The sequence below is a fragment of the Martes martes genome, assembly GCF_963455335.1.
Source record: "Martes martes genome assembly, chromosome: 4".
Lineage (NCBI taxonomy): Eukaryota > Metazoa > Chordata > Mammalia > Carnivora > Mustelidae > Martes > Martes martes.
Genome location: NC_137891.1, coordinates 141,802,265 through 141,818,958, shown reverse-complemented (window position 1 = coordinate 141,818,958; position 16,694 = coordinate 141,802,265). Strand labels below are relative to the sequence as shown.

The 16,694-nt window shown below is 40.6% G+C and overlaps 1 protein-coding gene across 1 annotated transcript in view; it reads left to right on the top strand.

Moving 5' to 3' along the window:
* The window catches only part of PATJ (PATJ crumbs cell polarity complex component), a 362,352-nt gene that overhangs the window by 51,039 nt on the left and 294,619 nt on the right, over nt 1-16,694 (top strand). The window contains exons 14-15 of the mRNA XM_080800388.1: nt 610-666; nt 11,256-11,390. Of these exons, the coding sequence (XP_080656514.1) occupies nt 610-666; nt 11,256-11,390 (192 nt within the window). The remainder of the gene's footprint in view (nt 1-609; nt 667-11,255; nt 11,391-16,694) is intronic.

Sequence of the window (16,694 nt, the reverse complement as noted above, 5' to 3'; positions counted from 1 at the left end):
GGATCTCTACCACTGAGGCTTAGAACAATAGTTTTAGGCCGGGATTAAGAGCTTTAGGTATATTCCGTGAGCTGTTCACCAGGCCAGGTCTGTTTGTGTCCTTGCCAGCTATGTCTCCCAGGGAAATGATGGAGTTTGCTGTGGAAAGTCAGATGCTTCAGTTTTTCCAAACTCATCTCACTTTACTGACCTCGCAAACTTCATTTTAAGGCCTGAATTTAAAAGTAAAAATGATTATGCTCTTGGCTTTGCTAAAAGAATAAAATTTTTATGGACTCCTTTTAACAGAGGATTATATTAAAACTTTAAGGGTCATGGATTTTTAAAAATAGCATATGTGTTTTGCCCATTCCCTTCTGGTTCAACCAAGTAATTTAGGGGGAAAAGATTGCTCTAGAAAACGGCAACAACAAAAAAAATTTCTTTGACATTTTGCATTATGTGTTATACTTCCTGATTTCAGAAATACCAGAAAAAGATGAGAATGCAGATCAGATGGTATTATCAATATATAGGGCTTACAGATCTTTTTTCAGAAAACCTAAGAAGAAATGAAGTTACGCTTTTACAAATATTGGAGTTTTTTTTTTTTTTTCCTTGTAAATTTAGGTTGCTACTTTGGACACACAGATTGCAGATGATGCTGAATTACAGAAATATTCAAAGGTAAGTATTATTTTTTTAATGTTACCAGTTTTCTGTTGTTTGAAGAACTTTCTCTAAGTTCTCATCAAGGAAACTAAGTTTGTGCTGTGACCAGAAGTTTCCAGAATTTAGTCTTAGATGTTTCCTGAAATGTGGCAGGTTCTCACTGTTATGAAAGGTGATGGTTAGATATGCCTGGAAAGAACATGGGGTGCCACTTTCAGAAGCCAAAACCCCAGTTTTGATGGCTTTGCCCACCTTGCAGGTGGTACACAGAGTAACATTTTCCAGAATGTGTTAGCCCTGCAGACATTATCAGTAGGACTTTTAAAATGTTTCCTAAAAATCAAGACCACAAACACAGACCTTACAAAATCTTGGTCCAGATGTCTAAAGACAGAAAAGTGCATTATAAGCGGTATTTTTTCTTGAACTTAGAAAATTTTGTAGAGAGAGCTTTATTTCTAATGGCAGAATGCCAGGAGGTGATGGTAACAGTTTGCCCTAGCATTTTTAGTTTTTTTCTCACTACAGATTAATTTTATAGTTCCTCCTCTGGATAATCAAAAAGCAGGGCATTTGAAGGTCAGAGAAGGCTTCTTGTTGGCTTTCTCAGCCAATGATAAGAAAGGAAAGGTGTTCTCGTTAGAATAGTTTCAGGATTTATACTGTAATCCCAAATGGGTCGATGAGCTAAGTCCAGCTTAAACTCTGCTGTCACATGCACTCTTCGAGAGGAGTTCTTTGTGTCCCATGTAGGTTTTGTAAGAAATTATCTCTTTAGGTATTTCTGCCATTTCTTTGTTTCTATATTTCTCTTCCATAATTTTATATTATATGGGCTGTCATAAAGGTTTGAATTTTCAAGGCTGAGACTGTAGAGTTTCTTTCCTCCTGTGCTAGCCTGCATTTGGAGTCACTACCTGGCTGTACCTATGGGACCAGCCGACCAAGCTTTCTCCGAATGGGCCATATAAAAGCATCATGGCATAATTTATGGTTAATTTTAAATTATTTACAAGTCATAACTTATGGTTAATTTTAAGTTATTTACAAGTCATCATTAGAGCAGTCACTGATTACTAATTCCGTCTAACTATGCTGGGAGGGATTTAAGAGGATAGTAACAAATATAAAAACGTCACCAAAGTTCAGTTGTTATTAATCACTGCATGGACTGATTACATGGACTTCGGGGTCAAACTGCCTGAGTTCAGATTCTGCCTTATCCATTCACTCGCTTGCAGAATTATCTAAACTGTTTCAGTTTTGTTGTCTGTTAAAGGGAGATCTTAATAGGATACTACCTACCTCATTGGTTTTATAGGGATTAAATACACTGAGCCTAGAAGAGTTGCAGGTGCCTACTAGTATGTCTTATTATTTTTATCATTCATAAAAATCAGTGATGCTGTCCCCTAAAACTGTTCTTTCATATACACTAAACTCTTAGATATTGGATGTTTTCTATTTATCTGTCTTGCAGTTTAGTAAATTTCCTGTGCCTAATCTGCTAAAGCCCATCTATTGAGTTCTTAATTTTAATTTTTGTTATAGTGTTCTGTTCTAGAATTTCTGTTTTATTCCTTTTTAGGTTATATTCTTTGGTGGAATTTGTAATTTAAAAAATCTGTGTTTGCCATCTTTTCCTATATTTCTTGAATATATTAGTCACAGCTTAGAAGGACATTAAGCAGTTAATTTCAGTATCTGGATCAACTTTATATGTGTTTCTATTATTCGGTACTTTCTTTTGTTATTTGGTTGTCTCTTTCTTCATACCATAATGTAATTGACTGCCCGACCTTATGTAGGGCAACTTACAAAGGCTTCAGGTGATGTTATCTTTGTCCAGGGACTCATTCTTTTTTCTGATAAGGAGACTGTGTGTGTGTGTGTGTGTGTGTGTGTGTGAGAGAGAGAGAGAGAGAGAGAGAGAGAGAGAGAGATGGGAGTGGAGGGGTGGGGATGGGTGATTATCTCTGAGATGAGACAGAGGTACAGTTCTGGTAAGGTTTAGACTCTTTCTGGTTTGCCTTTGCTCCTAAGACCTTGCCTCTCAGGTGTTCCACATGAGTCAGGAATGTATACTGGTCCCCTCTTCTTGGTGGGATCCGAACGCCAATTCTGTTTCCTCAGTACTTTGGGGGCTGCTGAAGTCTTTGCTTTTCAGAGTTTTCCTGATTGGCTTTTAGCCTCCTTGCCCAAATAGCTTTAGAACTCGAGACCTTCTTGGGGGGAACATACCAGACTCAGCTCATCATGCAGTTCAGCTTTAGTTGTCTGTCCTCCCACATTCCAACCCAGTGAGACCCTATATCATCATATTCTATGATAAGTAAAAAAAAATAATAATCGCACTTTGCGCATCTTAAGGAATGGCATTGTCTTTTTCTAGACAGATGTTCTGTCTCACCTTCATTTCCTCGTTCCTTGTCACCAGTCTTACTAATTTCATTTCTTTACCGATCAACTTTTATGCAATATATTATATATATGTATACGTACATAGATATAATATATATATTATATATACATATATATTATATATAATATATAACATTATATATATAATATATGTGTACGTATACATATATATAATATATGTATACGTATAATATGTATAATATAATACGTATAATATGTATAATATAATATACACAAACACACAAACACATGTGTGTACTCAGTAACTCTGGTACCAACACGTGGAAAGGCTTTGAACTGAACAAACTTTCAGAACTACCTCATAGAAACTCATCAGTGCACTCAGCTGTACATTCATTCATTCATTACTCATTTTTTAAATACTTATACCTACTTTGTATCAGGTCCTCTGCTGGGTGCTGGGGTTTCAGAAGAGAACAGAGGAAAAAAAAAATCTGCCTTGTAGAACTTGTATTTTCATAAGGGGAGATAAAATAAGTGGGATACATTGTCATGCAGAATTTAAGGCAGGGCAGATAAATAAGGAATTCAGGACAGAGTGGATTTGTAATTTTAGGTAGGTTGACCATGGAAAGCCTCATTAAAAAGGTGACAACTGAGGAAGCATTTTAAGGAGTGAAATAAGCGCCTAAATTTTCTTCTACAGAATATGAACAATAATACTTATGTTGGAAGATTAAGTATAAATATATATAATGTATGCCTTAATTAATATAGCTCCGTGCTAATATGTAAGAATTGTTCAATAAATGGTGATTTTGTTGCCCAGTTGTGTGCTTCATTTTTAGTCTCTAAACTTTTAAAGTCTCCTTTAAGAAAAAACTATTTTTTTCAATTTTTTTAAAAATTCTAGTTAACATACTATAATATTGGTCTCAGGCATAGACTTTAGTGACTCATCACTTGCCTGTAACACCCAGTGCTCATCATAAGTGCCCACTGTAATACCGATCACCCAGCTAGCATACCCCCAGCCACCCTTCCTCCATCAACCTTCAGTTTGTTCTCTATAGTTAAGAGTCTCTTATGGTTTCCTTCCTTCTCTTTTTTTCCCCCCCTTACCATATGTTCATCTGTTTTGTTTCTTAAATTCCACATATGAGTGAAATCATATGGTTTGTCTTTTCTGACTTATTTTGCTTAGGATAGGCTGCTTCCACATCGTTGCAAATGGCAACATTTTATTCTTTTCAGTGGCTGAGTAATCCAGGGTGTGTGTGTGTGTGTGTGTGTGTGCGCGCGCGCGCGCGCGTGCGCGCACACGTGCTGTGATGGATATTCAAGCTTTTCCCGTACTTTGGCTATTGTTGATAATGTTGCTTTAAACATCAGGGTGCATGTGCCCCTTTGAATCAGTATTTTTGTATCCTTTGGATACATCACTAGTAGTGCAATTGCTGGATCGTAGGGTAAGCTCTATTCACTTTTTGAGGAAACTCAAAAACTCAGCATGTAAATGAGCCTCTATCCTAGCAGAACTTCACAGAAGACGATACCGAAGTTTGCGCAGGTGCAGTGGCTCACCTCAAATTATACAGCTAGATAGCCACAGGGGCAGGTTGCAGTTTAGAACACGTTCATTCATCTCTGAAGTATTTACTGAAGTCCTACTCTGTGCCAGACACTGCTACCAGTGGTGGACAGCAACACGGGAAAGGTCTTTTCTCTCACAGAGCCTACACTCTGGCCTTGGGTAAGGGCATGATAGTAAACAAGTGAAAAATAGTTTGATGAAATGGTTGTAGATTCTTAGTTGTAGATCGTTAGTGATGCAAAAGTTTTAACAGGATGGTGACAGCAGAACAGGAGGAGGGAGCGTTTTGGAGAGAGAGCCAGAGAAAGCCTTTCTGAGCTCAAGCTTAAAAGATAAGGAAATGGGGAGCTAGGAGACTGGTGAGTGGCAGGCATAAAAGCTCTGTGAGAAGACAGGGCCAGCTTGTGGGGAGAGTGGAGGTTGTTTGATATAGTGTTAGCGTCCAGCTAAGTGAAGACTAGAATGTTAAATAGGCTGGCAAGGAAGACCTGGGGTTGTACGGCTTCCGGATCCGTGGTGGTAAGCCTGGGCTTACTTGCCATGCCAGTAACACCAGTGGAAGGTTTAAGCAGAGCAGTGTCAAGATCTGAGGTCATGCTGTAGGTTTTTCTTCTGTCTCAGCAGGTTTCTGATGAGGAAAGTCATGTTTCATGGCCAGAGCTGCTGTTCCTAAGGGTCTAGCTGTCTTCGGATGGTCCCTCCAGTTTACTACCCCATTGCCACTACTCTGGAATGGATGATGATACAAGAAGCACCTTCATATATTACTGGCCAGTGTTCATAGATGAGGCTTTCTTGTGAGGTGGATGGAGTTGTGGGGAAGGAGGGAGGCGAAAGCAATTTGCAGCGGCTTGAGCATTAGCTTCAGTGCTTCTAGGAAGCCGTTAATCATGACAGCAGAACGGTTTTCCCGCATCTGGGGAGACTTGCACGTTTAGGGATGGCTTTCTTGGCAACTGTTTACTGTTAAGATAATCACAGCGCTGCAAGGGAGAAGCATTAGGCTCATTCCAGTGACCTTTCTGCTGGCCATCAGTTGTGATTCAGAGTGAGCGTTAGGAAGATCCCCGCCGTGGAAAACAAAATACAACATGTTCTCTGGTTTTGACAAGACAGGCTGACACATTTCGTTTTATTTCCTTCCTGAATTATATTCTCCAAACCAAAGGACATTCAAACATGTGTTTCCCCCTCACTCGATGAGAGCAAATCTAACTTTTAAGGCAGTGGAATGTACCCAGCCCTCCAAGAGTGGCCGTGGGTGTTAACACTCGGTTACCAGGATAGGTTCTTGGTCTCAAATACAGTTTCTCCTTTATTTGTCTCAGTGACCCTATTGGTCAGCAGCTGTTTTCTTCTTTCCAGTCATGGTATGTGGAAACTGAGCGTCAAGCAGGTAAAGTGTCTTGCCCAAGATCAGATGCAGCAAGTAAAGTGGCAAAATGAGGAAACCCATCAAGGTTGTCTGGCTTCTACACCTATGCCATTCTTTTTTCTTCTGAATAAATAACATATGGACAAGATCTAAAATTAAAAAGTTATGGAAGTACATCCTGTGAAAAATAAGTTTCTCTCCCATCCCAGTTCCCTTATTCTCCTCCCCAGAGGCAACTACTGCTGATGAATTCTCGGGTGTGTGATTTTACACTTCGCTGGTCTCTTGTTGAGTGGAGAGCACAAGGCACAGAATCAAGTCACTGTAGTAACTGAGGTGCATAGTTAGGGTAGATGGCCTGTCAGAAACAGGAGCTTTTTCAAAATAACAGGTCTTTGGGCGCCTGAGTGGCTCAGTCAGCTAAGCGGCTGCCCTTAGCTCGGGTCATGATCCCATGGCCCTGGGATGGGGCTCATCAGGCTTTCCCGCTCAGCGGGGAGTCTGCTCCTCGCCCTCCCTCTAGCCCTCACAACTGCCCTTGCTCTCACTTGCTTACTCTCTAATAAATACATAAAAAAAATTTTTTTTTTAAGATACATATGTCTTATTTCATTCTTCCCGGGCAATATTCTAATTTTGTAGTTTGTGGTGAGGTTCCTATAGGAAATTGTGATTCTTTCTTTGCCTCACTCCACTGAGAACTCTACTGTTCAGGTATTACCAAAAGGCCTTATATTTGCTCAAGGAAGGAGGTGGTACTTCCTTAAGGAAGGTAAAGGAGGTTTCTTGGGAGGATGGCGTTTGAATTGTACCCTGAAGAATGGGTTCAGGGAAATAACTGGATATTCCAGGTGGAGGAAGTACCAAGAACAAAGGTAGAACAAGAGTCGTAAGTGCAAAGTGTTAGATCAGGTGTCAAAAGTTCAAATATCATGTGGACTAGGCAGGTAACATCAATGATATTTAAAATGATAATGCTAAACAACAACAAAAAATGATAAATGCCAGTTGACTCTTGACCTTGGTTTTAGGCTACTAAAAAAGAACTTTCATTGTATTTCTGTACAGAAGAGCACACAATGTGTATATATTTTTTTAAAGGGTTTCTTTTTTTTTTTTTTAAGATCTTATTTATTTATTTGACAGAGATCACAAGTAGGCAGAGAGGCAGGCAGAGAGAGGGGGAAAAGAGGCTCCATGCTGAGCAGAGGGCCCAATGTGGGGCTCGATCCCAGGACCCTGGGATCATGACCTGAGCCGAAGGCAGAGGCTTTAACCCACTGAGCCACCCAGGCGCCCCTGTGTTCACTTTTTAAAAGTTGTAGCTAAATTCTTGGGAAGTTTGTTTTTTCCTTATGGTAAAATTAGTAATTCTTTCCCTCTGACTTTTAAACGTAAATGGCATTTAACATCTTCAGTCTCTGTGTGTGTGTGTTTGTGTGTGTGTTATAAGAACTGATCAGGGGGTTCTTTCTGTCCTATTTTGAGGTTAGCGTTTTTGGAAGCATCCTCCCCCATCCTACTGACATATCTGTTCCTCTCCAGAAGGGTTTTTTCCCCCGAAGCAACATCATTTATATTCTCACTTGCACATTCTGATATCTTGTTTTAGGGTCCTAAAAGTAGAGCTTTTAGCAAAATGAATGAACTGCGGTTTGCTTCGTGACAGGTCTCTCCACTTGCAGGTTGAAGGGCTCTGGCTTGCTTGGTCTCATTTGATCTTCATCATTTTAGCACTGACAGTAAGTCGCACAATGGTCATACTTCTCCTTGGATATATTTCCTTGTATCTTTTACTTGTCACATCAGGAACGTGAAAACCCTGCTGCTCATTAACTTTGTCAATTTAAATAGGACCCCTTGCAAAGCGCATTGAATAAGCATCAGTAAAGCATAACATGGAATGTGCGTGAAGGCATCAATCACCTGTCTGTTGCACCCACTCCTGTCATTTTAGCACTTTCTGCTCTCTAAGAACTCAGAATACGGAAGGGGTGGACAACTGAAAGAGACAGATGAAACGGTTGATTTGTTGAGTTGCTAAATGCAGCTGGGACAGGTAATTAAACAGTCCTGCTCCCGCAGAGGATCCTGCAGCAATGTAACATGAAGTCTCGAAAACCCAGCTGTACCCAGATTCGGATACAGAACTAATATTAGGTAGGCCTATTGCAGATTGACAGATTTCGTAAACATCGTTTCTGGTTTATTTGTTCAGCGTGATTAAAGATGGAGCATGTGTGTCTTGTTCATGGTTTAAGTTCCTGGGGAGCATGTGCTGTTTATAGATATCTGGGAGCATCGCCTGCGAGGGTACAGGCCTGTATCTGGAAGGCAAAGGATTCCATGGGTGACCTTCTCCTGCTCCTCTCTGCTCCTCTTCTCTGCTCCAGCCCATTCCTCCCGACTTCAGCTGTTGCATGGATATGGTGGGGAATGGGGTCAGCTACATAAATAGGTCAGGATTAGGAAGAGGGGGCTGAATGAGGAAATTGAATCAGTTCCCTCCTTAATCCTTTTATTTTTTATGGGGGCATATTTCTATGTAAGTAGCAATAGTCTGTATGTACAGCAGTGTCCTTGTTTTAATTTGGGCACCTCTATGCAGAAATTGCTACCACCATATAATCGGTTGCTCGAATAAAAATTTAGCAATTACCCTTTTGATTGACATTCCTCAAGCAGCCTCCTCGCAGGCTTTTTGTAGGGCTGATATGTTCTTACTTTCAATTTTACCACAAATGTCCCCATCTCTGGAAAATCTACCCTGCCCAACTTTTCAAAATGACCTTCAGTCATGTGTCATATCTTGGCCCAGATTCATTCCTGCATAGCAACTAGTAATAATTACAACTCGTAATTATTTGGTTTTCACTTGTTTGTTGGTGAATTGTGCTTTTTTTGGTTGTTGTTAAAGATTGATTGATTGACTTGAGAGAGACAGAGATTGAGAGAGTGTGAGCTGGGGGAGAGGCAGAGGGAGAGAATCTCAGACTCCCCACGGAGCACAGAGTCATCTCAAACATGACCCTGAGATATGACGTGAGCTGAAATCAAGAGTCAGACACTTAACTAACTGAGCCACCCAGTGGCTCAGTGATGGATTTTGAATACTTTTGACATTTACTTTTAATATCATTTAATTGTAGTTGTACAGCATTTAATTTTTAGTGATGGCTACATTTAACAGCAAACTTGCAGAATTCCTGAAGATTGAGCAGTCTGTTCTGGCAAGCAGTCTTCATACCACTGGAGACGACCTACGGGTGGACTCCCTGACCACTGACCACTGCCCCAGTGTTTGCCTCATAAACAGAGGAAGGGAGAGAGTCAGCAAACATGGGTGGGTTAGTCCTTATTACAGAAACATTTCTCTGAGAGTTGTTATTTAACCTTTTACTACTGAAGAAAAGACTAAAAAAAAAAAAACAAAACAAAACACCACCACCAATTATTATTGGTTATTATTATTATTATTATTAATCCCTTATTAATAATAAGGGAACTGATATCTCTGGTTTGATATGCATGGTTGGGTACAATGACTCAGTGAGAGGATAGGGGACCGCAGTGATAAATAAAGAAATCACAGAGAGGGAACAAGAGTAAAAACAATGCTAACCTTCCATTTAGAGCGCTAGAACATCTTATTGCCAGAGATGATGGTGGAATCTGAAGAGCTTGGTGGTCAAGAACACTTAACTTTCAGAAAGTTAGCCCAGAGCCAGAAATCCCTCATGCCTATTCTAAGTCATTGAGGTCTTGGTGTGCTAGACTGCTTGTCCTTCCCATTTGTCTGTATGTATACAGTGGGAAGGAAATGAGCCCTAGATGGTGCCTAAAGCCTGTAGAACTCTGGGGACCCAGAGCAGATGACTAAGGGGAGGTGACAAGCTCAGAGATAAGGGGTCACAGGGAATAGGAAATATGAAGGAAAGAACCATATTGTGCATGCATTGCCATACTGTATAGGGTTTTCTCCTTATTAAATATATAGTTAGAGGTGGACCTGGTATTTCATTTTATTTATTTTTTTGAAGATTTTATTTATTTGACACAGAGAGAGATCACAAGTAGGCAGAGAGGCAGGCAGAGAGAGTGGGGGAAGCAGGCTCCCTGCTGAGCAGAGAGCCCGATGCAGGGCTCGATCCTGGGACCCTGAGATCATGACCTGAGCCGAAGGCAGAGACTTAACCCACTGAGCCACCCAGGCGCCCCAAGGGCCTGGTATTTTAGATAAATAAACTATTGGTATAGGACATATGAATCATAATTAGTAAGTACCATTTACCATATTTGAGTTTATGTAGCCACAATGATGAATCATGAGTAGAAAGTCAAAGGAGTAAAGTCAAGTCAAGGGAGTAGAGTTTGGTGAGTGCATTTGACCTTTACAGCCAACAACACCAAGTCTCATCTCTGTATTTTGACATGGGCTAGAGTTTCTTAACCCTTGACTTATATCTGAGCCCATAGGAATCCTTCTAAGCCACCAACATCAATCCTAGGATGGAATAATGATTGCCTTCCTTATTACATAGCCACCCTCCCCCACCTGGAAATTGTTCTCATATAAGTTGGTGAGATGGAAAAGGAGTTCTTGAGTGAGGCATCATTCTCACAGCTTAGTTAAAAAAAAGTACTTAATGAGTCCATGTTTAGTGCCTGGTACTATTGTAGGGTCTGAAGTTACAGAGAGAAGATACAGACTTTGCATTTAAGCAGGGGGAACGATCAAGAAAATAGAAATTATAGGCACAGTAGGTTATGAGCTGTGATGGAGATCTATATAAGGTGGCCTTGGACCCCAAACAGAGAGACATTAACTCGGGTATCAGGAAGGACTTCCTGGAAGTAACACTGCCTTGGTATTCAAGTGTGAGTGGAAATTAGGTAATAAAGAGGAACTCAAATGTTCTGGGAGATGGGTAGCCCTGCAGAAAAATAAAACCTGGAATCCATACTGGGAACTATAAGAACTTTGGAATACTTGATGCTTAGAATTGAAGGCAGGACTTTGTACATCTGTATGTCCATCCCTAAGGAATCTGAAAGGAAAAGAAGAGTGAGAGCAAGAAGACAAATTATTCATATTTTACTGGTGGCTAGTTTCCCCATTATTGCCCTCTATTGGGATCTTGATGATCTGACTCAAGAGGTGGGGCTTTCGTGTCAAAATAATACTTGATGTAGGATTAACGGTTGGATATGTCCTTGTCAGGTTTGATGTTGTTGCTTTGTGTTTTGCTACAGCTGCTGCCCATTCACACTCTGAGGCTTGGCATGGAAGTGGATTCCTTTGATGGGCACCATTACATCTCTTCAGTTGCTCCAGGTGGTCCTGTTGATACATTGAGCCTCCTGCAGCCAGAGGATGAGCTTCTTGAGGTAAAATTCGTGAGAGATAAAAGACACAGGACAGGAATTTCTGAGTTGTAGGAAAATGTATTTTTACCAGAAATTCACTGAATTGCATTACTGCCAATGTAATGTGAACTACTTAGATTGAAAAATACTTGGGGACTGTCTTTTCAAGTGTACAACACAGTATTGTTAATGATAGTCCCTAATTTGCTTTAAGAGTATATCTTAAATGGGGGCGCCTGGGTGGCTCAGTGGGTTAAGCCTCTGCCTTCGGCTCAGGTCATGATCTCAGGTCCTGGGATTGAGCCCCACATCGGGCTCTCTGCTCAGCGGGGAGCCTGCTTCCTCCTCTCTCTCTGTCTTCCTCTCTGTCTACTTGTGATCTCTGTCAAATGAATAAATAAAATCTTAAAAAAAAAAAGAGTATATCTTAAATGTTCTTACCATACACACACACACACACACCACACAAAATGGTAACCATGTGGGGCAATGCCTGTGTTAACTAACTTCATTGTGACAGTATTTCACAGTATAGATGTAGTTCAGATCATCACATTGTATACCTTAAACTTACACAAGGTTATGTGTCAATTTTATCTCAATAAAACTGGAGAAAATGAAATAAAATGAAGATAGAGAAAAATACAGCCTATGTAATGATAAAATAGATAATGGGTTTGAGTTCATTTTTCCTATCTTTTGAGACTCCTGAGACTTTCTTTTGCTTGCTTATTTAAGTGATTGAGAAAGCTAATGTCCTGTTATAGTTTGATAGCATAATTAGGATTTTTTTAGCAAAATTCTTTTTTAAGAGACAAATCCCTACCCCTTGTTTGCAGCGTGTAGTCACATTCACCTGCAAGTTTTATGGTTATTTCTAATAAGAATTAGGCTAGCTGGGTGACCTCAGGCTTATGTATTATTGACTGGTATTCAAGATTGTCTCCTTGGGACTCACGTCCCAACATGGCAGCCTCTGTGGGCTCACTCAGGCTCCCCAGCCTGTCTTCAGCTAGAACAGTTCTAGAGCACTTCTGCTTTGACATGACCTTCTTGAGATATTTTGTTAGATTGGACAGCCCCAGAGCTAACATAAACAAACACACAGACTACAATGAATCCCTTAATTTTACAGACAGGAAAATAAGGCACTGATTTTTCCCCAACGTTATATACTCCTAGCACGATGACTTTAGTTCATGTTTTCTACCTCCCATTTCACTGTTGTTTGTTTTTTCCCCAAATACACTACTTCCGAAGCCCCTCAAAAAAATAAATGTGGAGAATGGCCAGACTTAAAGAAGGCTATGTAGAAGAGGGTTCTGCCACGAGTTAGGAACCACAAGAAGCTCTAACTTGGGTTTAATAGACTCAACCTCGTAGCCTTAGCCAAGATTTGACTCCCATGGGCCTTGATTGTAGAGATGTCTTTCTAAAGTTGATGTTTACTCAAAGTAAAATGACGAGGATAGCAGATAGGGTTGTTGTTGGATGCAGCTGCATTTACCTAGAGAACTATGTTGAAAATTCTAGGCTGACTTTTGAGGTCAGAGGGAAAGCTGCTGTGACTGGTTGTTAAATTTTATCATAAGCATAAGAGGGCAAGATGTGGGAGTCCTGTTTTAATCTCTACTAAGCGGCTTATTTTTAGAAGTGCTCAAGGAGGGACACCTGGGTGGCTCAGTCGGTTAAGCCACTGCCTTCGGCTCAGGTCATGATCCCAGTGTCCTGGGATCGAGTCCTGCATCGGGCCCTCCGCTCAGGGGGAGCCTGCTTCTCTCTCTGCCTCTGCCTGCTTGCGCTGTCTCTCTATGACAAATAAATAAATAAATAAATAAATCTTTAAAAAAAAAAAAAAAAAAGAAGTGCTCAAGGAATCCTACTGGGATGCTTATTGTGGAATAATGACTTTAGGTTTTACTACATGACTTAGGCTTTTCTTTTGTTTCGGTTTTTGTTTATTGTTTTGTTTTTGGTACTGAGATCATATCTTTCTGATTGTCAGGGCACATTCGTAGCTTTATGGATATCACATATAATAATCTGTAGATTGGAGACCATTTCTATAATGTATAGTTTTTAGGTATTGAGAAAGGAGATATTTTTGTTTGGAGAGAAGTGGAATTAGTAAAAACCAGTTTGATTCTCTATTTTTTATGTGTGAGAAATATACATAGATTGTACTGTATACCTGAAACTGACATGGTCTATCCACTACAATTATTTTTTGTTGTTAACTTTAGATTTATTTATTTATTTATTTATTTTGGACAGACAGAGATCACAAGTAGGCTGAGAGGCAGGCAGAGAGAGAGAGAGGAGGAAGCAGGCTTCCTGCTGAGCAGAGAGCCCAATGCAGAGCTCGATCCTAGGACCCTGGGATCATGACCTGAGCCAAAGGCAGAGGCTTTAACCCACTGAGCCACTCAAGGGCCCCTATCCACTACAATTTTTAAAAATTTTAATTTCAGTGTAGTTAACATACGGTGTTCTGTTAACTACAATTAAAAAATAATAAAATACTTTTTCTCCAAGAAAAAATAAGCATACATAACATAGAATTACCATCTTAACCATTTATTGTACGATCAGTGGCATGAAGGATGATTCAGCTACTAGTATGTGGTAGGTGATAAAGAATTAGTGGCAAGTATAGAGGAAGTGTGCATGACCCCAGCTGTCAGCTGAGTCCTCTGTGCTTCAGCCAAGACTAGGATCCCGTGGGCCTTCCATCTTGTAAGAGAACGTGGTATAATAAGTAGTATACTCTAATTCTTAAGTATAGATTTCTGGTGGAAACACTGGAGATAGGGAGCGAAGCAAAGACTTGAAGTCAGAAGAGCTGCCTCTGCCTTTGAATTTGCCACAGCTTCACAGTCTATCCTCAGACACGTCACTTAGCTGTTTTGAGAGTTGTTTTTTCATCAGTAGATGCCTACCTCACCATGTTTTTGTGACTATCTAGTGGAATATCATCAATGTAAACTTTATTTTATCTTAAAGATTTTATTTATCTATTTGAGAGAGCAAGTGTGTAAGCTGAGGGGTGCGAGTGTGTAAGCAGAGAGGAGCAGAGGGGAAGGGAGGGGAAAAGACTCTCCAGCAGACTCCATGCTGAGCATGGAGCCTGACCCAGGGCCCGATTTCACGACCCTGAGATCACGACCTGAGCTGAAACCGAGAGTGCTTAATGATTGAGACATCCAGGTGTCCCTTAAACTTTATTTTAACATACAGAGTGTTTTATTAGTTTCAGACATACAGTAATAGTGATTCAGCAATTCATACATTACCCTGTGCTCATCACAAGTGCCCTCCTTAATCCCCTTCACCTATTTCACCCATCCTCCCACCTACCTCCCCTCCAGTAACCCCCAGTCCTCTGTAATTAAGAGTCTCTTTCTTGATTTATCTTTTTTCCCCTTTCCTTATTCATTTTGTTTCTTTAATTCCATGAGCGAAATTATATGGTATTTGTCGTTCTCTGACTTACTTTGCTTAACATTATACTTGCTAGCTCCATCCATACCATTGCACATGGTATGGTTCCATTCTTTTTTATGGCTGAATAATATTCCTGTGTGTGTGTGTGCATGTGTGTGCGTGTATACCACATCTTCTTTATGCATTCCATTCATCAGTCAATGGACACTTGGGCTGCTTCCATAATTTGACTGTTGAAAATAATGCTGCTGTAAACACTGGGATACATGTATCCCTTTAAATTGGTGTTTTCGTATTTTGGGGGTAAATACCCAGTACTGTGATTGTTGGATTGTAGGGTAGTTCTATTTTTAACTTTCTTTTTTTTTTAAGATTTTATTTATTTATTTGACAGACAGCAATCACAAGTAGGCAGAGAGGCAGGCGGGGGCGGGGGGAGGCAGGCTCCCTGCTGAGCAGAGAGCCTGATGCGGGGCTCGATCCCAGGACCCTGGGATCATGACCTGAGCCAAAGGCAGAGGCTTTAACCCACTGAGCCACCCAGGTGCCCCTATTTTTAAGTTTTTGAGGAACCTCCATACTGTTTTCCAGAGTGGCTGCACTCATCCATGTAAACTTTAAAGCGTTACCTCACTGTGCGATCTTGGCAGTATTACTACTGTAAAAAGGCATAAACAATCTTTATGGGATAAGATGAATGAGGATTGAATGAGGTAATGTGGTGGGACAATACTTGTACAGTATTATGTACTCTGCAAGTGTGTATGTGTGTGTGCTTTCTAATCACAAAGTCTGAATAATTGAGACTTGATAGCTCTTAAGAGGATCTCCAGTTGGAGGCCCTAAGGAAATACTGTGAACTCTAAAATAAAAATTGGCTTATTCTGAATAGCCAAATATAGAAATAGAAAAATCTCTCTAAAGTTAGCCAAATAAACTCCTGAACCTAAAGAGTGTGTGTGTGTGTGTGTGTGTGTGTGTGTATGTGTGTGTACTCCTTAGAACTTAAAACCAAAAACACAAATACGCTCTGGGGTTAGAACATTGTGCCAGGTCTCAGCCCAGAGCAGCTATTTACAGCAGCCATAAATCCTCTTAGATAAGAGTTGGTAATGGGAAACGTGACCAATCCCTTTAACAGTAGAGAGCAGTGAGGAGGACTACCGGGCACTGCTATAATAATTGGAGACAATTCAAATGAATAAATAATGAGCTAAATAAATATTTAAATGAACTCCAAGATAAAAACCTGAAAAGTGATTTTCTAATTTGTTGAAGTAGTGTGAAACACAAACTAAGACTTGTGTATGGGGTAGAATTCTTGGCTTTGGTTATATCCGCTTGCTTGCTTCTCGGTATAGGGTACGGTGCATGTGGGTGATTTGAGAACTTGCTCTGTCTGTGGTATCCGTTGGCACTGGGGACGTGATGTGACCAGTGAAGGTTGACTTTCAGTTATTCCGAGGAAAAACATTTATCAGCTGCTAAACTTGCTGTCCCCCAGATCCCTTTCATCCGTCAGAAAGTCTTGGGAGATGATCCTGACTTTTCCACTAGGACCAGCTCCCAGAAGCACATATGGGTCTCTTTACTCGGTGGTGATACCTCTTTAAATAATTAAGAGGCAGAGAGATGGTGTCTGGCCTGACGGCTAAGTGCTTGGATTTGTGGGCCCGAGAGTGGCTCCCAGGGATCATTGACTTCGGGCTCAGGTCGCTGCCTCTGAGATGCTTGCAAAACCCACAATGCCGTATTCTCCGAGAAGGACAGATTTTGTGCACAGGTTTCTCCCGGGAAAGTCAGCCCCACCAGTGATCTGGACATTAGCACGGCACCTGTCAGAAATTGATGCCAGCCCAGAAATACCTTTAAAACTAATAA